We start from the raw sequence: 24352 nt of genomic DNA on the forward strand, positions 1-24352 counted from the left end.
ACGTTCTTTGCGAAACACAAAGCCAGTCCTCTGTGAACCGTGAACCTGGTGAACCGTGAACCAACCAGAAAATATTACTGCCTCGAGGCGGGCTGAGGACAGGGCTGTCAGGGGCCCCAAACAAAGCAGGTTGCATGTTTATTAATCTCACGACGAGCTGGTGCAGTCTTTATGGAACACTGACCTTGGAAAAAGCCATCTTCAAATCCCTCCAGAATAGAAAGTTCAGGAGCTCGGCCAGCAACAGCAACTACGTTGTGAAGTACACCAACAGAGGGGCTTAAACATCCCCATTAATATGCAGGCACCAGGACGAGGTGGGTTCAGACATCCTTAACAGCTCTCTCAGGGGGTCTCTGGATAATTTGCACGTGTGACAAAGTGTGCAGATGATGGTGGAAGGCACAGGCCCTCGCACCCACCAGCTGGCGTTTCCTCTTTTCTCAAACTACCTGGGCCCTCATGCTGACTTCACATGAATTGATAGCTAAAGCCCCAGAGCCATCTGTCCCTAGCAAGACCGCCCCCCTCCTCTCTCCTTGTCTATACGGGTGGCCTTGGGCCGTGACCGCTGGAACCCTGCTCACCAACTACATACAGCTCAGGATCAAGTGGCCCTGATGGCAGTGACTAGTGGTGGTCAGCTCTAGAACCTAGGCTAGTGCTGCAGGTTCAGCCATCACCACGGATGTCAGAGGTCAGGTATGGAATCAGGCACGAGGAGAGAGAAAGGGACTGTCCTTCTCATGGTTGGGAAGATGTAGCTGCCCTCGTTCCAGAAGCTCACCCCCTTCTGCAAGCCGAGAATGTGCACAGATTTAGGTCAACTTATGGGGACTGCATCTGTGAATGGGTGATAAAAAGGAACCGGGGGATTTTTAACACCTCGTACTTTGGACCCGTTATCACTGAGAGGGAAAGGCCTAGAGCCTGCTGATTCTAGGACTCTGGAAAGCCGACACACAGCCCCGGGCCTGTTTTCTTGGGTATAAAATAAGCAGAGTGGCTCACGGCGGTCCCCAAGTGCTGGCCTGTGGGTGTCTGTAAACAGATTCCCGGTCCTCCTTTTAGCCCCAAAGAACCAGAACTTCTAGGCTTGGGCCTAAGAATGTGCATCTTTAAGACAGACCCGAGTTGAGATTCGCAGCCAGGTTTGAGAACTGCAGGACGAGATGATCTCTGCGTACCCTCCTGGGCTGGAAGCAGCTGGAATTGGTCCTCTCTGACGCCCCATGGCTGGGCGGGGATGAGAAGGACCCCATAAGCCACACGGGGAGTGGAAGGTTGACCCCTTCCACGACAGGGCACGGGTTGATCCTGGCCCACTGATTCCCACACTCCTGCTTACGTGACTGCTTACAGGGGGCAAGTGGGGAGCTCCAGCTGGGGGCCCTGCATGCCATGCCATGCCTCAGCCTCTGTCCCCACTATGCCTAGCAAGCCTGTTTCCAAGGGCAGGGGCCAGGAGGGGATCCAAAGAGCCGCCCCTCCCTGCACCCCCCCCCCCCCCCCCCGTTTCCCACCAGCAGTCACAAGGCTATGGAAAGTCTACAGGGAATGTTTGCCCCCACTGACTGGCCGGCCTTTCCTTCTCGCTCTCGAGAATGGACTCTCAGCCACTCAGGATCATATTCCCAGGGGAAGTTGGGGGTGGGGGTCACAAGAGAACCCCACCTGACCAGCAGAAACAACCCCCCTGCCCATTTATCTCCGCACCACTTGTGGTTTATACAGATAAGAAATGTTGCCCCAAGGGGCACCTGGGTGGCTCAGTCTGTTAAGCTTTCAACTTAGGCTCAAGTCATGATCTCACAGTTTGTGAGTTCGAGCCCTGCTTTGGGCTCTGTGCTGACAGCTCAGAGCCTGGAGCCTGCTTCAGATGCTGTGTCTCCCTCTCTCTTTGCCCCTCCCCCACTCATGCTCTGTCTCTGTCTGTCTCAAGACTAAATAAACATAAAAATAAGAAAAGAAAAGAAATGCTGCCCACAGAGTCCACCGACAGTGCCAGGTACTCTTCTAGAACCACTTGAGCATTAAGGAGCTATGCAAGTCCTGCTGTGGGTTTGCACCTCCAGGGGACAGGGAACGTTGGCTGTGTCAGGGTGGGGGGCAGGCATCGAGGAGGAGGCCGTCCAGCTGGGCTGTGCGGGCTGGGTTTCCACACACTGAACCGTATACCCCACTCTCCCCTCTGTAGCGGCCTGTTGGAGGGGAGGACAGTCAGCCTGGACCCTGCTCCTCATCTGCCTGGGACACGATGACAGGCTCTGGCTGGTGTCTTTGCTGGGTTCCCCCACTTCTCCTCTCCATCCCCTAGCTGCTCCTACAAGCACCCTGGAAATAAATCTGACCCCTCCCTCTCGCTCCTGGTTGCCAAGGGGATAAAGTCCAAAGTCTTTCAACTGGGAGAAAAAAAGGCCCCACGCCTCCCCATCCCCAGTGGTACTTCTTCAGTCCTATTTTCCACCTTCTTATGTCACGGCCACCAGACAGAATCCTCTTTGAAGGTCATGTCATGGCCTACCTCCACCACAAGGTCCCTCGGCCTGCAATGACACCCCCCGCCCTCCAATAAGCAAACGGACATAGCAACTGTGAGAATATTCACCGTTAACATCCACTGAATGCCTGTTTTACTTATATGACCCCATTTCATTCTCAAAACAACTCCTCAGATGGGACAAGTGCTATTATTATGGCCTATTACAGAAGGAGAAACTCAGGTAAATCCTTTCGGATTGGTCGGCTGAGTTCAGCGCGGGGGTTCAAGGCCAGGTGGGCTGGCAGGGTCGGTGGCAGAGCACTTCCCTGGTCTAGCGGGAGGATCTCCGGCGCACGCGCGGTGCAGCACTGTCTCCAGAGCGCATGCGCCCGAGGCGCCCAATCACCAGACTGTGGGGCCCAGGACAGCCAATGGGCAGCGGCCCCGGCGCGGAGCCGTAGGCGGAGGCCCCCACCCCGCAGACAAGAGACGACACCGCACCTCATTTGCTGCGCAACGTTTGTGTAATTAGACGCACTTAGCGCCGCAGAGGCGGCGTGGGCTACCGCAGGGGCTTGATGGATCGGGCGCTCCCCCAGGCTCCAACCGCATTAATCACAGAAGCCAGAGCCACCGGGGCCGTTTTTTTCGTGTAGGCTTCGTCCTGTTTCCCACCTGAGGCACCGGTGCGGGAGAGGGAAGGGGTGGACTTCCCAGGGCCCCAGGCCAGCCCTGAAGTACTGGCCAGTGTCCCCGTGTGGCCGGGTGGGGACCGACTGTCCCGAGGATTATGTGGAGCCCTTGAAAGCGCATCCTGGCAGGGCACGGGGCTTTGGGAACACAGTGCTTCTGCCCGTCACTGGGGTGTTAACCAGGTGAGCCCCTCCCTAGCTGGGGAAGGGGGACGGCATGCCACCTCGCAGGGCCGACTGGGCAGGAAGTCGATGCCCCCCTCTGAAGCTCACCAGCTGCATCTCACAGGGCAGTGGGGAAGGTGAAACCGATATAGCATACCTGAATCCCTGGCAGAGCCTGGCCTCCCGGAGGCCCTGCACACATGGCTGACGCCTTTTGTTATATTCTCCTGGGTGATGCCATACTGGCCATGGGGGTTTGGGGATCCAAATAAGCCCCAGAGACATTCAGGCCCTAATCCCTGGCATCTGTGACTGTAACCTTCTAGGGGAAAAGAGGACTTTGCAGATGTTATAGAATTAAGGATCTTGAGACAGGAAGATTATCTTGGATTACCTGGGGGGGGGGACCCTAAAAGCCCTCACTGGCATCTTTATAAGAGAGGCAGAGAGAGAAGAGTATTATAGAAGAGGAAGAGAATGTGAGGACAGAAGCAGGGGAGAAAAGGCAATGTGACAAGAGGCAAGGGTCACCGGCTAAGGATCACGGGGAGCCTCCAGAAACGATGAAACTCAAGAAGCTAGATTCTCCTCTGGAGTCTCCAGAAGGAATGAGCCCTACCAATACCTTGATTTACTTTAGACTTCTGGCCTCCAGAACTATCTGAGAATAAGTTAGTATCGTGTTGTGCCACTGGGTAAACTGTTATAGCAGCAACAGGAGACTAATTCACTGCCCCTCAGGTATCAAGTCTGGTGAAAGAGTCATCTGGGCCAGTGAGTGACAAGGCCATTTCCACAGGCCCACTGATCTGGCCAGACGTCCCCAGCTGCCTGCCACTAAGGCTTTCTGCTTCTACCGGTGTTCTGCCCATGCCGCACCCTTCACTGTCCGGGAAGGAAGCAGGCCCAGAGAGGGGACATGACTTGTGTCCAACCGAAGGCCAGTGAATGACAAAGCCTGGAGAAGACTCAGGGACCATCTCTTAGATCTCCATCAGCCCCAGGGGGACAGCACTGAGGGCTCCCGTCAGGGCTCCCTCATTCAGTGACGGGAGGCCCATAGAAGCATCGCTTGGGGGCATGTTAAACCCAAACATGAGCCCTACCCCAGTCTCTGACTCAGCAGTCTGGCCTAGGGCCTGAGAATCCGTATTCCTAACAGAGGATGCTGATGCTGCAGGTCCAGAGGTTTGGGGAACCACTGACTGAGGGGGTGGTGCCCTAACAAAGGGCTCTGTGTGCTTTCAAGAAGGAATCAGCTGGGCCTGTCCAGGAGACCAGTGCTTATCTATGTGCCCCCAGGAGAGAGCCCAGCGTGCAGCTGAGGGCCTGGGGTCAGGAGGTTGTAATTAGATTTCTAACTCTCCCACTCCCTAAGTGGGTGACCCTGGTGATTAGTTATTTAACCTCTCTGTGCTGCCTCAGTTTCTTCTGTAAAATGGGATGGTATGAAATGCCTGTCTTACAGGGCTGTTGAGAGGATTAAGAGAGATGAGAACATGAAATATAACAGAGCCTGTTTAGTAGGTCGGAATTATTATGAGAAATGGCAGTCGTCAATGGTGGGGTCTTATTATAGCTCTGCTGTGGTCGCCAGGTTTGTGCGGACATGTGAGCCAAGATAGTCACCTCACGGTGCTGCAATCCTGCGTGGGCTGTGCCTCCAAGGAGCCACCGGCACCACCCATGTCTCTGACCAGCACCGGGTCCCTTGCAGGGGACACTTCCTGCGGGTCTGCTTTCCGAGATCTGTGTCACTGAATGAGCCCCAGTACTTCTCAAGAGCAGAAAGTCGGCAACTCCAATCCCCTCCCAAATAGGGACTCAGCTTCCTTGATTCTCCTTCGGTTCTCAGATGCTATCGACTGAGCAATTTTTGGATGATTCACTAGCTCCAAATGTGTGCATCCCCCATAAGCTAGCCGCCAGAGCTGTAGTCTCAGCCCCTGCGGCTGGAGGGGCTGGGAGGTGGGCAGAGGGCTGCAAGGGCCCCATCACCTACCAGCTGGACCAGCAGCAGGCCCTAGTCAAGTGAGAACCGGCGACACGCGCTGCCACGAAATGAGAAACTTCCAGTATTTGAAAGACCCGGGAGACGACTCTAGGGGACTCCCAAAGTCCAAATCTGTGGTCGCTGCAACCACACAAAAATAGTGACCACAACAGAATATACCTCAGAGTAACACGACTATCCAGACATTTATTTGGTGTAAGTAAATAGCCAAAGAAAGAAAGACACAGGGGAGAAGGGACTATTTCTTACAGGAGAATTCCAGGTGATAAACGTGGAAGGAATGATGGAAATAGAAAATCACCATTTGGCAAACACTAGTAATTAGTTTCTGTTGAGAACTGTCCATGGATGTTAAAGTTAGTGGGTGAAGATATGATGGGACACAGGATATTTACATATTATCCAAGTATCACCACCCAAGATACTTATTACTTACAAAGGGACCAGCTTTAAAGTAGAGAAACCCAGCAGACCTCACGTTAACTAAGTGATTTCCAGTGATGAGAAAAATTAACATCTCCCATGACGAGAAGTATTACCATCATGTGCATGGCATGATGTACTAGGAAGGGGCACCAAACCACTTTTAAGGTATTATAGCCCAAAATGCTTATTCTGGAATTTTTTTTAAGTTTATTTATTCATTTTTGAGAAAGACAAAGAAAGCATGAGCTCGGGAGGGGCAGAGAGAGAGAGAGAGAGAGAGGGAGAGAGAGAATCCCAAGCAGGCTCTACCATGTCAGCACAAAGCCTGATGCCCAGCTCGAACTCACGGAACCGTGAGATCATGACCTGAGCTGAAACCAAGAGTCAGATGCTTAACCGACTGAGCCACCCAAGTGCCCCTATTCTGAATTTAATCATGAGGCAACTTTCACGTAAGTGTCCCAAATCGAGGACATCTGCACATTTTGTACTGGCCTGTCCTCTTCGAGAGGGTCATCATGAAAGACAAGAGAAACTAAGCCACTATCTCAGATTGAAGGAGGTTTGACTGCTAAATGCAAAGGCTGGATCCTGAACAGGAAAAAAAAAAAAAAGAAATTAGTGGGGAAACTGAGGAAATGTGGGTAAGATTTACAAGTTAGTCAATGACACTGTATCAGTCTTTTTGGTCACGTAAGATGTGAACAGTGGAGGGGATAATGGAAATCTTTGTACTATTTTTGCAACTGTTTTCACATGTCTGAAATTGTTTCAAAGTAAAAGATACGTTAAAGGAAAGAAAAGCAAAGTCCCAGATTGGCTCTGCCTTGGGGAGGCAACAATGGGTGCCCAGAAACAGGAGCCGCCTGAGGGCTGGGACCTTCTCAGTCTCCAGGCTCCTGATCAGGTACAGAGCTTGCTTTGAAGGTGGGGCGGGCTCAGCAAGCGTTCACTGACTTCACTCAGACAGGAGCTGGGAGAGGCAGGAAGTAGGGTTTGTCTTCAGTGGGTGGGTGGGTGGGGAGTGCTCTCACTCAGCAAACATTGATCAAGCACCTGTTGTGTATAGGCCACTGGCAATGGGGCAATGAGAGGGAAGTTCAGAGCCTGCTGGGGGGGGGGGTAGGTGTGAAAACAGATGATCCCGGGGGAAGGGCCCTCACTCGGTGTGGTCCCCAGGAGGAGGGTGCATTCCGGGCACGGGGAACTGTGGCAGGGCTGTGTGTCCTAGGACTGTGAACAGCGACTTGGCGTGGACAGGTGAGGTGGCTGGGTCTAGAGGGGCCCCGGGGCCGGTTGGCCCTTTGCAATAGACTCCCTCCAAGACAGGTGTGAGGAGCAGCAGAGATGTGGGGGTAGGGATAAGGTTCCAGCCTCTCCTCTGAAAGCAGAATGGATGTGGCAGCACCGGGCTGAGTCTTTGAATCGCAAAGACCAAGAAAACTTTGTGGCCTCGAAGACTCAGGTGGGAATAAAGAGGGGCAGGATTAGTTTTAGCGAGACGGCACTGGGTGAGGCCCCTTCTACCGGGGATCTCAGAACAGGGAGAGGGAATAGGCCCCAAAGTATAACATGGAGCTTGTCCTTATCATCAGGGTGACTCTCTAATATTCTAAACTGAGACGTGTAAAAAAGGGTGCTATGAAGTATTATCCTACGACAACATATAACTAAAGTCCCGGTACTTATGAAGGACCTCTGGCCTGGAGGGGGTTCCCACTGCGTGGGTGCACACAGAGCCTCAAGGTGCTATGGGTACACCGGGACAGCCTGCAGCCTTGGAGGTGGTGACGTGTGAGCCAAGCGGGGCTTCATTCTTAGGGAACCAGAGGGATCCCACCAACACATGTGCACAGGGTCCCGGCTCATCGCCCTCCCGGGTGGCAGAGGTGACCATCAGCTCAGGACAGTGCAGCTCAGGAAATCCAGAAAGACAGATGGAGGCATGACAGGTGGCTGAGGCTGCTGGCCTCCGGGGTGACAGGTGACAACATGCTGGGGTGGAGGGTGGAGGGCAGAACTTACCCGTGCACGCCGTGGACAGAGTGGGGCTCATAATGGTACCTTCCCTCCTGGTGTCTCATGTCAATCGGTAAGGGAGCATGAAACGGTGGCAAAAGGTGTTGTGGCACTGTGGAGTGGGAGAGAGAAACAGGCCTTCAAAAACTTTTCCCCTCCCTCAAACAGCAATTTTCAAAGGGCTTTAAAGCTCAATGAATTTCAGAGCAAGAGTAGCCAGGACAGGGGGCTCCGCGGTGCCCTGGCTATCACACACCCACGGAGGGGGATGAATAAATAATCAAAGTCAGCCCGAGAATCCTACATCTTTCACATAAAAGATCCCCAACCGCGCTCTTGACAAAGACAAGCAGCTAAGCGCTCTTTGAACTCGGGGAGATTAAGGCTCAGCCACAAATCAGGGCTGACAGAGCCGACGGGCTGCTGCCCATCTCGGCCTCGGCTGCGTGTGGCTCCGGCAGCCCCGGGTGACGGCATCCGGATGCTGCAGTCACCCTGGCTGGAAATGTTTACCTAGAACCATCTGTGAAGCCGGGGCCCCGCTCCCGGCTGCGGCCAGCCTCAGGAAGGCGCAATCCCACCGAGCCGCCTCCCCCGTCCTGCTGGCGGCAAAGAGTGGACACCTACGTGGGCCTGTTAATTCTCCAGCTCTTCGTATTAATTACTGACCCCAAGTGAGCTGGTGGGTGCCTCCAAGACGCAAACACCAACACGTGAACATCGCTTCCAGGGTTGTGTCTGCACTTGGCCTGCCCTCAACAAATCATCATGATAATTGTAGGATGCTCTTTGCTTACTTAAAAAAAAAAATTCCTGGGTACCCTGGAGGCAAACATAATTATAGGCTTTAGGAAAACAAGCCTCTTTAAAAAGTAGGTAGACCGGGGAAAAGGGCTAAGAAGGGGAGATTTCTCAGTCAGTTCTTAGGCTGAAGGCCATGGGCCAGTGGGAGTGTTGAGTCTGGATCGCCGAATCTATGCAAGAAATGGGGACGGGTTTGTTTTATACGCGTACAAGCCAGCTGACTGCGCAGCCCACGGTAATGAATATATATGCATAACTCTGCTAACAGTTTCTGTGCAAATGCATTCTGGTACTGTACTATAAGCACTATGAGTTCTCTTTTCGTGGTGGTCAAGCATATGTAACATAATATTTACCCTTTGACCCATTTTTACGTGTCCAGCTCAGTAGCATTCACACATTCAAATTGCTGGACGCCCACCATCCATTTCCAGAACATTTCCATCTTCCCCAGCGGAGACCCTGTTCCCATTAAAGACTAACTCACCATTCTCCCTCCCCGCCAGCCCCTGGCAGTCATCTTCTCCTTCCCGTCTCTATGATCTGACTACTCCACATGCCTCATAGGAGTAGAAGGAATCCTACAGCATGTGTCCTTTTCTGTCTGGCTTAGGTCACTTAGTATAATGTCCTCAAGGTTCCTCTGGTGTAGCAGGTGTCATGATTTCCTTTTTCAGGGCTGAATGCTATTCCATCGCATGGATGTACCCCATGTGGTTGTCATTCATTTGTTGATGGATGTTGGGTTGAACACCATGAATTCTTTTCTTCAAGATTTTCTTTTAATTTTTACGTAATCTCTACACCCAATGTTGGGGCTCGAACTCACAACCGTGAGATCAAGAGTCGTGTGCTCTACCGCCTAAGCCAGCCAGGCACCCCACGAACACCATGGATTCCTAAAAGAAAACTTCTCTCCTGAAACTTTAACCTGAATTTTTACATAATCAAATTTATCCTCATCATCCCCCAATCCTGGCACCTTTCATGGGGACTGGGAACAAAGAAAGCAAATCTTCTCACCCTGATGAAATCAATTTGCCAAACACAGACTCCACACATCTTGGCCTCAGAGGGGACATGGCCATCAGACAGGACACCAGACGTGGGGTCCCATCCCTCTGGGTCGGGCCCTCACTTCCGGGGCTGGAGATTGCTGGAGCGACCATGCTGTTCCCTTAGGCCAGTCCATGTCCCCTGAGAGGTGAGGCTGGACCCCGGGTGTGACCCTGGTGGCAGTAACAGGATGCCAGAGCCCCTGGGAGTCAGAGATCCAGAGCACAAACCTGGGGCTCACCAGCTGCATGATATCAAGCGAGCCTCTCTCCTTCTCTGAGTCACCATTTGTTCATCTGAGAATGGGTAACAGTAACCTCCTCTATGGTTGCTATGAACATAAAAGGTTCCTGCAGGGGCAGTGCTTAGCCCTGTGCCTGTGCATACAGGAAACACTCCATAAATGATACCACTGCCGATGACAATTCTCACTAACATTTGGAGCCCCGCAGTCCCTGATCCACTATGAACACACTATTTTACTAGCTGTGCAGCGTCGGACAAGTTGCTCAGAGCTCCCCGCAAACCTGGGGAGGGCAGAGGGGTCAGTGCCGGCCTGCTTACAGACTGGGCGATGAGACGGCCTTCCCTGAACCCCCAGGGACCCGTAACACGGAAGCCGCGTTCGCTTCCCCGGATGTTCAGGAAAGGGCCTTTTGCTTCTTGTAAGTTTCTTTATTTTAAATGTGGCCAGGCAGACCAGAGTATAGTATTGGTAATAAAATAAAAGTACTTTGCTCCTGTGTGTTTCTGAGTGTTTCCCTGCATACCCAAAAGCCCCCTGAGGCAGCCAGGATAGGCTGCTATGCCCATTTCACAGATGTGGAAATGGGAGGCAAGGGGTGACTTCCGCTCAAAGTCACAAGGATAATAAACAACAGAACCCGGAAGAGAATCCAAGGCAGCTGGACAGCTGGTCGAGGGCTTTTCCCTCTGCTCATGAATGGCCAGAGGCAGTCGCTGGGTGGGAGGGTGATCCCGGGGCTTCTCCTGGTCCCACCTTGAGTACATATTATGTTTAACAAACGCTCATGCGGCACTGGGCCCAGCTCTCAGTACTTTGCAGATACCAATTCCTGGTCTTCACTGCACCCCAGGCTATATTTACCCCAGAATCTCCAGTCCTCCCACCGGCCACCCCCTCCACCCCCACTCCCACCCTGCCAAACCCGGGTGTGCCCCTTTCCTCCCTCATCCTGCCACCTGCAGAAGTGGAAGGCGGTCCCCTAATGCTCTCAGAGCCCAGACCTTCCCCCCCACCTCACCGCCTAGGAGTGTTCTGCTCAGGGTTAAGGCAACTTCACCCGGGTCTAAACAGCTATAAAATCTGCAGAAATGAAGTGCTCATAGTAGTTTACCAGGTGAACATGAAATGGAGGTGGGGCCAAGGCTGAAGCCAGCTGCTATGTGTGTGTGTGTGTGTGTGTGTGTGTGTGTGTGATGGGAAGGAGGACCCTGGGGCTTCTGGGCAGAGACATAAGACACAGAGCTCTGCTGCAGCTGGGGCTGCTCTCTTTCTGCCCGATCACTGGGGTGCAGGCTGTGGAGGTTTATGGCGGGACGTGGCTTTCTCTTAAATCGGGACTGCGGGCCAGGCCATGGGACATTGGGGAAATCCTGTCTCCTCTCTGGGCATTACGGTTCCCATTTGTACAGTAGGAATTAGATGAGTTAAGTTCCTTCCTACCAGGACAATCCTGCTGTTTGTGAACCCGGAGTAAGAGCCATGCTTGTCCCAACCAGTGACACATTGAGGCTTGAGGAGGGATCCCTGAGCAGGACACAGAAGGAGCTCCGGGTACAGACACTGCTTCATTGCTGTGGCCCTATCCATACAACTCACTACTAGGGACCAGTAACCCTTCGAGAGGCACTCAGTCCACCAGCCCCGGGTCCAGTCACCTGAGCCCACAGGTAGGACCACTGCCCCAGCCAGCTGTCTCTGGGGCCAGCTGTGCACACGAGGCAACCCACGGGATGAAGACTGATCCAGCCCATCTGAGGTCTCAGGACCCTTTCAGACCGGCATGGACTGTCCCCGTGCGCCCCTCATTCAGAAGTGAAGGCTTTGCTCAGAGCCCCTCACCCGGGCTGCAGGAGAAATTCCATTCTGGACTCGGGAGAAATCACTCGGGCCAGAGGCCGTCAGCAGCACCCAAGGAACACGAAGACACACACAGAGAGTGAGAGCTGCCTCTGAGGGACATACTGAACGAGACGAGATCCTTCCACATTGTTTTCATTGTGGGCGCTTTTTTTAACTTAAAAAAAAATCCAAACTAAACCATGTCCTTCCGGTGGGGAGACACACACACACACACACACACACACACACACACACACACACACACCCCACACCATATGTCATTTCAAAGACATGGCTCTCTTTTTAAGTTTCTGGGGAAGAAACTCTAAGATTGAATTTTCTACGGCTCACCCCACCCCCTCTGAAGAAAACGCACATTTGTTTTTGATCCTACACGGAAAGACGGCCAGTCTGGGAAGCTGCGACAGTGGTGTGAGGGCTTTTATACCGAAACCCAGAATTTTTCTGTGCTGAGGTCTAAAAGCCAAGTGCTGCTCGGCTGGTGGTCCTGGGGGTGAAGGTTGTCTTGCGTCGGCAGTGTCCTTGGTCTAATGCAAGGGGGCAAAGAGGACCCTCCTCGGCGAGCCCGGCTCTAGTTGAAGCCCCATTAGTAGTGACTCTGGTGCATTTCTGCCAGCGAGGACGGGGCAGGTCAGCAGAGGGTTCAGACACAGAATCAGGAAAACTGGGTCATCGAAACATGACCGGGCAGCTGCACCAGCAGCTGGAGGAATTCTCCTCGGATGAAGTCATCTGTTGCTATATCACGGAGGTGCTGCCCTGAGGACGGAGCTCAGAGAGGGCCAGAGAGGCTGGCCCAAAGCTGGAGGGGCTGGAGAGGAGAAAGCAGCCATCTTCCAGAACAGACTGGATGTGTTAGGGGCCCCCAGCTCGCTGGACTGTCCACTCCCTAGGGATTAGCACAGTCTTCACTTACTGTGGTCATTTCCATTAAGACCACGGAGGCAATTAGCTCGGAGAATGTGGGCCGGGCTACCCTGGGCCCAGGCCCAGGGAAGCAAAGGGTTTCAGTGAGAGGAGCTGCATTGCCCTGGCACTGACCGAGGGGAGGAGCCAGCAGGTGTCTCTGGAAGGAGGCCTGGTCCTAGCACAACGCAGGTCTGAGTTACAATGAGGCAGAAATGCATCTCAGTGCGGTCCCTGGGGCCCTGAGCGGGAGGCCAGGGGCCAAGGCAGGGTGTGAGTCCCCATATCTTGCTTGGGCAGCTGGCCCATGCCCCAAGGTCACCGTGCTGGCCAGGGCTGTGGCTGCATCACAGACACTTGATGGGTCCCAGGTGGCCTCTAATAAGCCGAAATGGAAGCATTCCAATTTGGCATGGCTCTAGGGGGCCGAGAAAGGGCTTCCTGGCCTCCAAATTTCTCTTGCCCTGTGGAGGACTCTGCTTGGGATTCCCTGGGAAAGACTAACAGATCATGTTCCTTCTCCTTATAATTCCTCGCATCTTGAGTAATACCCACTGGAACGGTTTCACTCCTTTTCTTAAAAGCACACAGACCTTGGGAAGGTCACGGAAACAAACTCACACTAATGTGCAGATAATTTACCAGGTCACTTTCCCCTTCACGGAAGGAGCCAGGCGGAAGAGACACCCCGTGTCTTTGGAGCAGGAAGGTGCTCATGTGGAGGAAAGCGAAATCGGCAGACGAGCAGGCTTGAAGTCCAGCACAGTGCACTTCACGCTCAGATTGAAAGCCGGATCACTCCAGAGCTGCACGTCAGTCAAATGACAGTCTCAAGGGGGGGGTGAAATGTCCCCGTGGCCTAAGGAGCTTGGGATACTAGGGCAAGAGGCACATGAGCCATAGATCCAGACGGTCTTGGGTGTGAGGCCCGGTTTTGTCATTTGCTAGCAAGTGACAGGCACCCTGGGCCTCAGTGTCTTCACCTGGCAAGTGGGAACGGCACCCACCCCGGCTGTCGCACAGCACGTCTGCGGAGTCTGGCACACTGCCAAAACTCAGTAAGCGGCCGTGCCCTCCCTCATCACTGTGAGTCTCAGCGGAGATGTGAACAAGGGCCCCGATCCTCGCTGCAAGGGACACTGAGATGCACGAGGCAGGAACTCAGAAGCGGCATCCACTGCTCCACGTGCACTTCATGCCACTTGGTGCTCCCTGACTCACTGCGTTATGCAGGCGGGCTGGGCAGAGAGGATGGGTCATGGACCTCGGAGCACTGCGGGAAAGGTGTCCCACGTGTGGAACCCTGCTGACTGCACCCCATTCCCACACGGTCCATCTGTACGAGCCTCACAGTGGCTACTCCAAACCGCACTGTGCCCCACCGATTCTGTCCCTAGTGTCTGTGCCTGTGCTGGCAAAACCAAAACCAAAACCCAAACCAAAACAACAGGTGGGGGGACTTGCACGTGGGCTGACAAGTTCAGTGAACATCACTGGGAAATGTGCCCTTGGCTACATCACCCTGCGCGGCAGCGGTAACGCAGCTCCTGGGAAGCCCAAAGCAGAGGACGGTGTGATCGCGTCCCAGGCAGGTGACATCTCCCATGTGCTGAAGGGCGGCGATTCCAAGGACGGGTCCCCTTTGATGATGCAATTTTCGTAAACCAAACCCACCTCTCCCCTCTGGGAAGCCGGGGCGGGGGGCGGGCATTGATGGCCTGGACAAGCGAGCCTTCGAGCCTTCGGGGAGGTCCCTTGCATCGCAATAGAGGGAGGATGCTATTCGTGATTCCACTCTGAAGGCCAAACTTGGTCAGTTGAATTGTTTAACCCTTCAGCGAACAGGAATGGGAAAGACGCTCTACCAAATGAAAACTGGTAAATTGTGTGGGGAAGGGACGGTGTTCGGCACCTTTATTTTCTGTGCAGATGGCTCCGGAAGACTGGCCAGCCCTTCAGCAGATGCTGGGCACTAGCTTGCTGCCTGTACGGGTATGATCTACATTTTAGCCAGTGAAGCTGGGCTCATCGCAAGGCCTCTGTGTTCTCTCCTGTTCCTGTGGAGACCCCAGGCCCACTTCTCAGGGATGCTGGAGCCAAAGATAGCTCCAGAAGATACCAGAAGATAGCCAGAAGATATCAGAAATGATGGCACCAACTCCGGAGAAGAGATGGAATGTTCCTTCTCTTAGCGGCGTGTGTTTGGCCTAGGGTTGCAGTTCAGACCCCTCTGTTCAGACCCCTCTGATGTGGCCTTGACCTGCACAGGTTTCGAGCCCCAGTGGGTGCAGCTCTTCAGCCTTCTCCAGAATCCCTAGGGAAGCTGCCCACCGCCCAGGGCAGGCTCTCAATCCCGAGCTTACATAGCCCAGAGGATGGACATGAAAGTTACGCTGGTGACCCACCAGCGCACCTAAGGTCCGCCCCACAAAGGCAGTGTAGGAGGACCCTGCCGGAGTGTTCCGGAGGCCCCAGAGAACAAGCACAATTCCTGCTATAGGGAGTGCACCCGAGGTACTCTGTGGGGGCCATCTGCAAAGCTGGGAGCTTGACCCCACGTGGTGCAGCAGGCTCCGTGTGTGTCCTCGGAGCCGGGGACAGGAGATTTCTGTGACGCCCAGAGCAGCCAGGACGCCTCCCTGGAGGAGGCGGTTTTGGAGCTGGGCCCTAGCGGCCAAGACTGGGGGAGCTGGGAGGAAGGGCGAGGAAGATGGGTTTCCCAGGCTCGGAGGCAGTGTGGACAGAGTCCAGAGGACTCAATCGTACCAGGGCACAGAGCTGCGCCAAACGCGAATCTTAGCCAAGCCGTGCGACCTCTCCTGTGTATACAGGATTAGGAACGCCGCTTTCTGAGGCCCTCCCGGGGACTACATGATGCGTCACACAGAACAAGAGGCACGCTATAGAGCTACCAGGTACCAACATGAGTGCTTCTCAGACCCAAGAATCACCTGTAGGGTTTGTTCAAATACCGTTGGGGGGGCTTCATCCCCAGAGCTCCGGCCTCAGAGGGGCTGGGAGGGCCTGAGAATCTGTATGGATAACAAGTGCCCAGGTGCAGCTCACAAAGCTAGTCGGGGACCGCGCTTGAAAAACCACTGGCCTATGTTAACCTTTTACACCTCCAGGGTTCCCACTTGCACCGGCAAGTAAGAGGTTATTTCTCGTGTCCGTGCCTGCTATGCATTGTACTAGCTCGTGAACGTCCGCATGTGCAGAGGCCTAGCGTGACTGACGACTGAGACGGCCCTGCGTGTGATGGGCAAACCCCGGTGACCCCCCCATGCCGTCCCATTTACCAGCAGCGGCTGCAAAGGGCCCGAGCGTCACGAGGGAGGCAGCCCGGCGTCTGCTTTTCCAGGCTGTGACAGTGAAGGTGCACGGGGGGCTGGGAGGGGCCACGGGACCTGGCACGCGTACGTCCCGGTCTTCGCTTGGGGTGGCCTCAGGTCACTTGGAAACTTGCACAGTTTCGAAGGCCAACCCTTCAGACGTGTGGACTCAGATGGGCAAGTCCTCTCCCAGCGGGAACGAGGTAGCGGCCAAAGCCGCGGAGGTAGGGGGCCTGGGACTGTAGCCGAGTCCAGGGTGAAGCCTCATTCTCAGCGGCCGGGCAAGTCCACTTCCGGGACGTATGCAAACGGCGCTGTTATTCCCAATAATAAGATCCGGGACAGGCTACTTGCAAGGGCCCCTCCTGATGCCCAGGCACCACCCCACAGGAAGCACTTAATAAGAATAATAATATCCTGAATGGCAGTCCACAGCATGCAATTAAAAAGCGGTTCTGTCTCACTGAGGGGGAAGGGGGGGGAAGAGTTAAAATGAGACAGGAAATTCCAACACCACAAGCTGGCTGGTGTCCGGCAGGCTGAGGCCCCACCGCTCACGCAGTCAGACCTGCCCCCACACAGAGCTTGACAGGATCCGGGCCCGGGCCGGACCCACCGGTGCACACCGCCCACCCCCGAGCCGCGGGCTGGCCTTTCCAAGAAGGTGTTGCTTGACAGAATGTGACAAAATAGCTGCTGGAAAGAGAGAGGGAAAGTGCTAGGCCAGGGCCAGGCCAGGCCACCCCACGCAGGGCAGTGCCCGGAGGCCACTCTCAAGGGCGGGGTGGGCAGGTGCTAGGGGAGAGGCGCACTCCAAGGGCTGGCGGTGTGCTTGACCAAATGCCACGGGGCCCTCATGGCACGGGAGCCCGGGCTGTCATGGGATCTGGCCCCCCCTGCAACAGACTGAATGTTTATCCCCCTCACCCCCAAATTCATATGTGGAAATCCTAACGCCTGAGGTTGATGGTTTGGAGGTGGGGCCTGGGGGAGGTGATTAGGTCGTGAGGGTGGACCCCTCAGGAATGGGATTAGTGCCCTTAATTTTTTTTTCAATGTTGACTTATTTTGGAGAGAGAGAGAGTGAGCGCGTGAGAGTGGGGGAGTGGGGGAGGGGCACGGGAAGTCTCCAGAACTGTGAGAAGGAAAGGTATGTTGTTTAAGCCCCCGGGTCCCTGGCATTCTTGTTAGAGCCGCTTGCACTGACGGAGACACCCCAGAGGGTGGTGGCAAAATGAGAGAACAGGCCACATGAGGCAGACAGAACCTGAGCCACAGCCCACAGCCCACACCGTGGCCAAGCCTGATCCCACCTCTGATTCACTTAACCTCCCTGTGCCTCGGTTTCCCCATCTGTACAACGAGGGCAGTGACAGGACCCACATCAGAGGAAGGCTGGGAAGCAGAAACAGGCTAACACGTGTCCAGGGTATGTGTCGGGCTGGGCACCCAGCAGGTCCCCGGGAGTGCCCGCGTGGCCATCTCCACAGACCTCCTGCGCCTTCAGTAAGCGGTGGGGGGTTGGGGTGCTCCAGAGGTCCCTGGGGAAGAGCCCTGCCATCGCGGGGGTTGGGACGGATCGCCCACCTGTCGAGGTACATGAGTGGGGTCCCACATTAGAGGCTCTCAGAACCAAAAGAGACCTCAGAGAAGGTTGAGCCTGATCAAGTTTGAAAACTGTCCCGGCCACAGAATCTGTTCCAAAGCAAGTAGTATGCAAGCCCCTAAGATCTACATTAGATTTGAGGCCCGGGAGACCATGGCTCAGAAAGTCTTCCCTGAAGACCTCTGAGGGACCCTCCAGAAAGCTCGGATCCAGCCCAGGGGGGTGGGGAAGAGAGTGACCCACAAGCTGGTGCCTGTGCCCCAGGACAGAAGTCAGCATTTCAGTGTGGACCCAACGCTGCTGCTCAGGTTCACCTGCACAGACATCCCCCTGGGTCTTGTCACTCTTCACAGTCTCACCTGCCAATGAGTACCAGCAACCATGGGCCGGCAGCTTTCGTGTTGTTCTGTCGCTGCCTGAAAAGCCCACTTGTTATGGCGGGGGTGGGGAGGGTGGTGGCATTTAGCCTTCCAGGAGGGTGTCTGCACCACTCCTCTGCCTGGTCCCCAGGGGTCCCCAAGGTGTCACCTGCCACCTTGCTTCCTTCCCCAGCATCTGGTTCCTCTTGTGCAGAGCTCTTGCAGAAGATTTCCCCAGCCCAGTGCTTCGCTGCTGCTTCTGGTCCTCCCGGGAGCATCGACAGAGCCTGTGGTCACTCTGCTGTGGTTCTCAAAGGACCCTGACTCAGTCTCCACCGGGCACTGGCATGGCGCTTTCCCGGGCTGGCTGAGGCATCCCTTTCTGAGTGCTCTCAGGCAGAGCCTGCTAAAGCCACTCAATGAGATTCAAAACCGGGCGGCAGAATTTGCATTGAGAAGAGTGGTCAGTCACCTCGGAGAACTGGGGCTCTACACTTCCTTCCTGTTGCATTTGACAGCTAATTACAAAATGCTTTCCTTCCTTCCCAAAGCAGGTCTCTTAAGACTCCCAAAGCACTTCTCGGGAGCCCCCTGTCAGTATGGTCCCAGTGATTATATATTACTCAAAGGGATTCTTTCCTTTAAGACAATCCCTACCACTGGTTTCTTCTCTAAGTGCCCTTCAAATGCAGTTCAGGTCAATAGACATAGGCAGCAGGGCACGTATGTTATTTTAAATTTTCTAGTAGCCACGCGGAAAAAAAAACCCTAAAAAGATACAGGTGATGACGTTTAATAATACAACGTCATTGACCTCAGTATATCCAAAATGTTATCGTGTCAACATATAACCAATATGAAAATTATTAACAGGATGTTTGATATTCCTTTACTTTGTACTGCTTCCTCAAAATTGGTTGTGGGGTTTACATTTACAGCAATCTCAGTTCGAGCCAGCTACATTTGACATGTGTGGATAGCAGCTGCCTTATCACTGTTAAACTCTGTTTATACAGAATTCTAATCTAGGTTAAATAGAAGTCTTACTGATATATAAAATATGGTGAAGAGTGGCTTTCCAAAAGTCCTTCCTCATTTCTGAATCTTAGCAACCAATTAACAGTTATTCTCCCTTCCTTCCTTCCTTCCTTTCTTGCTTCCTTCCCTTTCTCGTTCCTTCCCTTTCTTCCTTCTTTCCTTTCCTCTTTCCCTCCCTCCCTCCCTCCCTTCCTTCCTTCCTTCCTTCCTTCCTTCCTTCCTTCCTTTCTTCTTTTCCTTCCTTCCTTCCTTCCTTCCTTCCTTCCTTCCTTCCTTCCTTCCTTCCCTTTCTCATTCCTTCCCCTCCTTCCTTCCTTTCCTTCCTTTCATCCCTCCTTCCCTCCTTCCTTCTAACCATTTAACTGATCCCAGGGTTGTCCTTCCATACCCCTGACCCATCAGGACAGAACAGAACAGGGCAGCAGGCCCACGCTGAATTCTGCCCTGGATCGCTACCCCACTGTCTTCTCTGCAGGCTTGGGCAGGCATTCTCAAACAAGCCAGTGGGTGTGTGGACTCCCAAGACCTAACAAATAAGAGAGTCCCCCAGGAAGCAAAGCCCATGCAGGGTGTCCGGCGGGGCAGGACCAACCGTAGAAGACTTCCAGAAGCCTGGCTCCCTGGGCAGCACTGGCTCCATGCAGTTCTGGACCCAACTGACTCAACAGTGGTTCCGGCACAAGCCACCTCCCCCACCCCGCCTCACACTCCAGCCCATGGCTGCCCACTGCCTCTGCTGGAAACAGTAGTTCCCTGAACTGGGGACACTGGAGACCCACCCGGCAGGACTAGAGGCCAGTGCACAGAAACCCTGGGAAAATCCGCTTCCCCTTATTTTGCTGGTGGAGAAACTGAGGTGCAGAAAACACGATCTCATGACAGGACCCAGAATCTTGTTTCCTAGAGTAAGACTATGTAAGACGAGAGAGAGAGAGAGAGAGAGAGAGAGAGAGAGAGAGAGAGAGAGAGAAACTCCAAAGGCTTCCTGGACATCAAAAAAAAACCCTCTTACAAAACAATATTTTGATGAGCTAAGTGTGTGAATTAAAAGCAGATGGAGTCTACTTCCTTTAAAATAAACAGGGTTTAAAATCTAGGGGCCAACTCCCACACGCAATGTGTCTCCGGGCCGGGGAAACAAGAGCTGCCCTTCCACAAACCCAAGGTGGGCGCATTCGTCCCATGCAAGGTGCTGGGGGGCAATGGCCCTGCTCTGTGTGTCCAGTGCCATCCCAGCAACGGGGACCCAGAGGAGGGATGTGACTGCCTGACAGGCAGCCCCCAGGCTCTGCCGCGGCCTGCAGAGTGGAGTGCAAAGCCCAGCCTAGCCCTAGCACTCTCCTGATCCTGCCCCACGCACTGCCCCCCTGGGTCAGACGGATGGCCTTGCAGCCCTAGAGCATTACTGGCGCTCGCCCTGCCTGGAGAGAGAGATCGGAGCCACAGGTGTGTGACGGACGAGGGACGAGCACGTGGGACCCGGTAAGGAGGAGTTCCAGGGCCGACAAACTCCAGGAGACACAGGGCCGTATTTCCACTTTGTTGGCGACCCTTCCAAACGCGGATGCAACCCCCAAGGCAGGAGGGGTATTTCACGCAGCAGCTTTTAAGTGCCGCCCGGGGATCCGTAAAGTTGGAGGCAAGTGGGGGAGGGCCCTGCGGGAGGGAGGGGGGGGGTTATCTGTTTTCCCCAGCTGTGTTCCTGGTGCCTGCTAATAACCCCCATGGATCATCCTGCCTGGCTTGGAAAACGTGCTGACTGGCGTTAAAAATGGGCCCCTTTCCTGCCCGTGGCTCAGCGCCCCCACAGCACATGCCGGATGCTCATTGTTAGCATGCTGCAGGTGTAATTAGGGCCGTCACGATGGCAAAGGGCCCACCCTGGGTCCCCAAGAGCGATTGCAGTTCAGAAAAAGCACCCACCTGGTTTTGTACTGATTAATGACGGGCCCCACTAATAGCCCTGCTTAACACACGAGTTTGTCAAGATTAAGTAATTGCCTTAAACAAAAAGTGTATTATCTTTAAGGCCCCGCTGATGAATGACTGGTGCCGGGAAATGGGGTGATGGATGTCCGTGACTCCCTGCCACCATCCCTCCCCCATTTGCATAAATTAAAACGCAGCCCTTGATTAGGACGAGAAGCCCCAGCAAACCGCGGCAAACCCTGCCAAGGGATGGGGTGGCTGAGGGTCCTACGCTCACCCTGCCTCAGGCCTCTGGCCACCGGGAGACCCCAAACTGCGTGTTAGCATGACAAACTTCTGGGAGGGGCAGAGAGGCCTGGCCAAGGATGACCAGATGCCCCTTGGGGGCTGACGTCGGGACGGGGGAGCTGGATGCAAAAACCCCAGGGCAGGAAAGCTAAAGAGATCATCCCGAGGACCCCCCTGAGGGAACGGGACGGACAGATCCATGTACGACTAGACTGGTCCTTGTGCACACCCCATGTGGAGAAGCTGTTGCTGTCATTAAATCACGAGCGATTGCATAAAGCTTTGCCGCTCACGGGGTTGTGGGACCAGCCGGTGGCCTGGGACGAGCTGGGATCCCCATGCGCACAAGCTAACAGCAGCCCCGCCACATATGGATGTGTGTATTTGTGTGCCTCTGAGCATCAGGTCCCCAGATTTGGGGCCATGAAATCCATGTGCCTTCTCCAGGGCTCTTGAATTTTTCATACTCTTTCCTTCCACACGGCACTTTGAAAGAGAGAATTCACAGAAACGGACAGAGCCTTGTGCAGACGGAGCCTACAGAGGCGGGCTGGCCGGCATAGTGACCACTGGAAGGGCCGCTGGGGAGGGAGAGCAGAACTTAAAGTAGGGGCTGCTAGGGCCACATTTGGGAAGGGGCCAGTAGGGCCCAGCCAATCTGGGAGCATCAGGTGGGCTCCCTGAGTCTGGGAGGTGCCTCCCAGGGGATCTCCGTGTGGGACCCTCATCACCAAGCCTGTCAAAAGGTGGAGGGTGCATTTATTCCCAAGAAAGAACGACATCGATCGTGCCGCAATCCTCCGGCTTCTGGTGACTCAGGGGACCAGAGCTGGGGGACCCTCGCAGCCACTCGGTTGGGGGTTAGACCTTCAGCTCAAGCCACGGACAACAGTGCACCCTCGTTTCCTGCAACGGGCCAGAGACGCACCTTAAGGGCAGAGGAGGAGGGTAACTTTGGCACACATCTCGCTTCTGCAGACAGTCTGTCCCAGCAGCCATAAGCCACGCAGTACCCTACCCAGTAACTGATTCCCCTTCCTTTCCGGGCAAAATAAGATTCCCAAACCAAGCCACCCACCCTGAATCTGCCTCCGGGCTGGAGCGGCACTAGCCAGAGCCAGGAGCTGTTCCCATAACATTGGTTTCCCCCAAACCACGGCTTCAGGGCAGATGCCAAGCATGGCCCGTGAGTGGGGAGGGGTATGGGGCCAGATCTGGGTGGGGGAGCCTTCCCTCCCTGAAAGCAGACACGGCGTCTTCTTTCGCCTTCTAGATGGGCCACAGGGCCCTCCTGCCCCACAGTTCTGGAACATGTGGAGTCTCAACCCGGGGCCCTGGCTTCTTTTCCCTTTTCCAGGTTCTGGGAGGGACCCTCAGTGAACAACGTACGGAACACACGCATGCAGGATGGAGCAGACCAAATGCTCCAAAGATAAGGGCCCTGACACGCAGGGACTCTGGAAGGTGTTCCCACAGCACTGCCAACTGGAAGGACGTTGGAACATCACTTCCTTGTTCTACCCAAGTGCGCATGGACGAGTCGCCCCGAAACCCACGTCCGTGCCCCGTGTTCAGGCTGGTCCTGGGCACCCCTGCTCCCATGCCCAGCCCCGCTCAGGCTGAAGCCACGCAGAAACTGAGAGGACAGGCCACGAGACCAGAGCCTGAAGGGCCACCCTCATCGCTGACCGATGTCCCGGTATGATCAGCCTCTGCTCACCTCACAGTGCCATTGGGGCGGGTGTAATGACCTGTGTGGGGTCCCATGTGAATACGAGCTTGCTGTCCAAGCCAGCCGTCTAGCTGCCCCCAACCCGAGAGCACAAAGGAAGAACAATAAATGCCCACGAGGGCGCCAACCTCTACGTCTGTATTGTTCCCATAGTAATAATACTGTGCTCAACATTCCAGTGGTAAAAACTCGAACAGTATCTTTTTTTTTTTTTTTTAATTTTAGAGGTAGGGGGCTGGGGGGTGGGGGGAGAACTGGAGAGAGAGAGAGAGAGAGAGAGAGAGAGAGAGAGAGAGAGAATGAACCCTATGCAGGCTCCATGCTCGGTGCAAGCCTGACATGGACCTCGATCCCACGACCCTGGGATCATGACCTGAGCCGAAACTGAGTCGGACTGAGCCACCTAGGTGCCCCAAGAGTAACTATGGACTGACATAAAATGACAGGCATTTTTTGAGTGCTTATGTCAGGCCTAACTCTGTGCACTTGATATTCATGTTTATTTACTCTTCATATCAACCGTGTGTGTGTGTGTGTGTGTGTGTGTGTGTGTGTGTGTGTGTGTGTCGGGGGTGGGGGACACCATCCCTACAGCACTCTACAGATGAGAAAACTGGGACTCGAAGTGTATGCAACTCATTCAAGATCCCACAGCGAGTACCCGGCAAGGAAGGCTTTGAACCCTTGCCTGTGATTCTAGAGTCTGAGGCTTAACCGCCTTCCCGGCCTGCCTATCCGTGACGACTGCTTTCTTTTTTTTTTAACCTTTTATTTTTTTATTTTTGAGACAGAGAGAGACAGAGCATGAATGGGGGAGGGGCAAAGAGAGAGGGAGACACAGAATCGGAAGCAGACTCCAGGCTCCGAGCCATCAGCCCAGAGCCCGACGCAGGGCTCGAACCCACAGACCGGGAGATCATGACCTGAGCTGAAGTTGGACGCTTAACCGACTGAGCCACCCAGGCGCCCCACGACTGCTTTCTTATTACAGTGTAGCTGGCTGGAAAAGTGGAGACCCAGAAGTCCCTGGCCGCAGAAAACACATTCCCCGTGGTTCTACGTAAGTCAGTGCCATTCCCCGTGGTTCTACGTAAGCTGCACTCCCACCCAAGAGAGGCCACTTCTGCTCGGAGGTGTTAGGGGTCACCAGGCTCCCAGTCCTGTCTTCTCCATCGGAGAGCCCATGCCTTCAGGGACGGGGCCCAGGTTCTGCTCTGGAGATGCGGGAAGGAAAATACCCCGTTCCTGGTCTCAAGGATCTCTCAGCCACCAGGAGACGCCCAGGTCAACAGGGGAGGACCAGGAAGGCATAGAAGGTTTCCGGGCGGGACCAGGATGGGGTGATTGGCCAACTAAGTGAAGGGGATCAAAAGGTTATAAAATAAATAAGTCACAGG

The 24352-nt window shown here is 54.4% G+C and overlaps 1 protein-coding gene and 1 long non-coding RNA gene across 6 annotated transcripts in view; one reads left to right on the forward strand and one right to left on the reverse strand.

Annotated features, from left to right (window-relative positions):
• The window catches only part of GLI2 (GLI family zinc finger 2), a 259507-nt gene that overhangs the window by 55993 nt on the left and 179162 nt on the right, over window positions 1–24352 (reverse strand). For 4 of the 5 annotated variants that reach the window (XM_023259244.2, XM_045033636.1, XM_045033635.1 and 1 more), the window contains one exon: window positions 7805–7910. The exons of the other annotated variant lie outside the window; for it this stretch is intronic. In XM_023259244.2, the coding sequence (XP_023115012.2) occupies window positions 7805–7910 (106 nt within the window). The remainder of the gene's footprint in view (window positions 1–7804; window positions 7911–24352) is intronic. 5 annotated transcript variants of the gene reach the window in all.
• LOC102900627 lies at window positions 19972–23146 on the forward strand. The gene is made up of 2 exons (XR_441006.5): window positions 19972–20488; window positions 22581–23146. It is a non-coding gene; the product is annotated as an uncharacterized LOC102900627 (long non-coding RNA).

The sequence above is a fragment of the Felis catus genome, chromosome C1 (assembly GCF_018350175.1).
Source record: "Felis catus isolate Fca126 chromosome C1, F.catus_Fca126_mat1.0, whole genome shotgun sequence".
NCBI lineage: Eukaryota > Metazoa > Chordata > Mammalia > Carnivora > Felidae > Felis > Felis catus.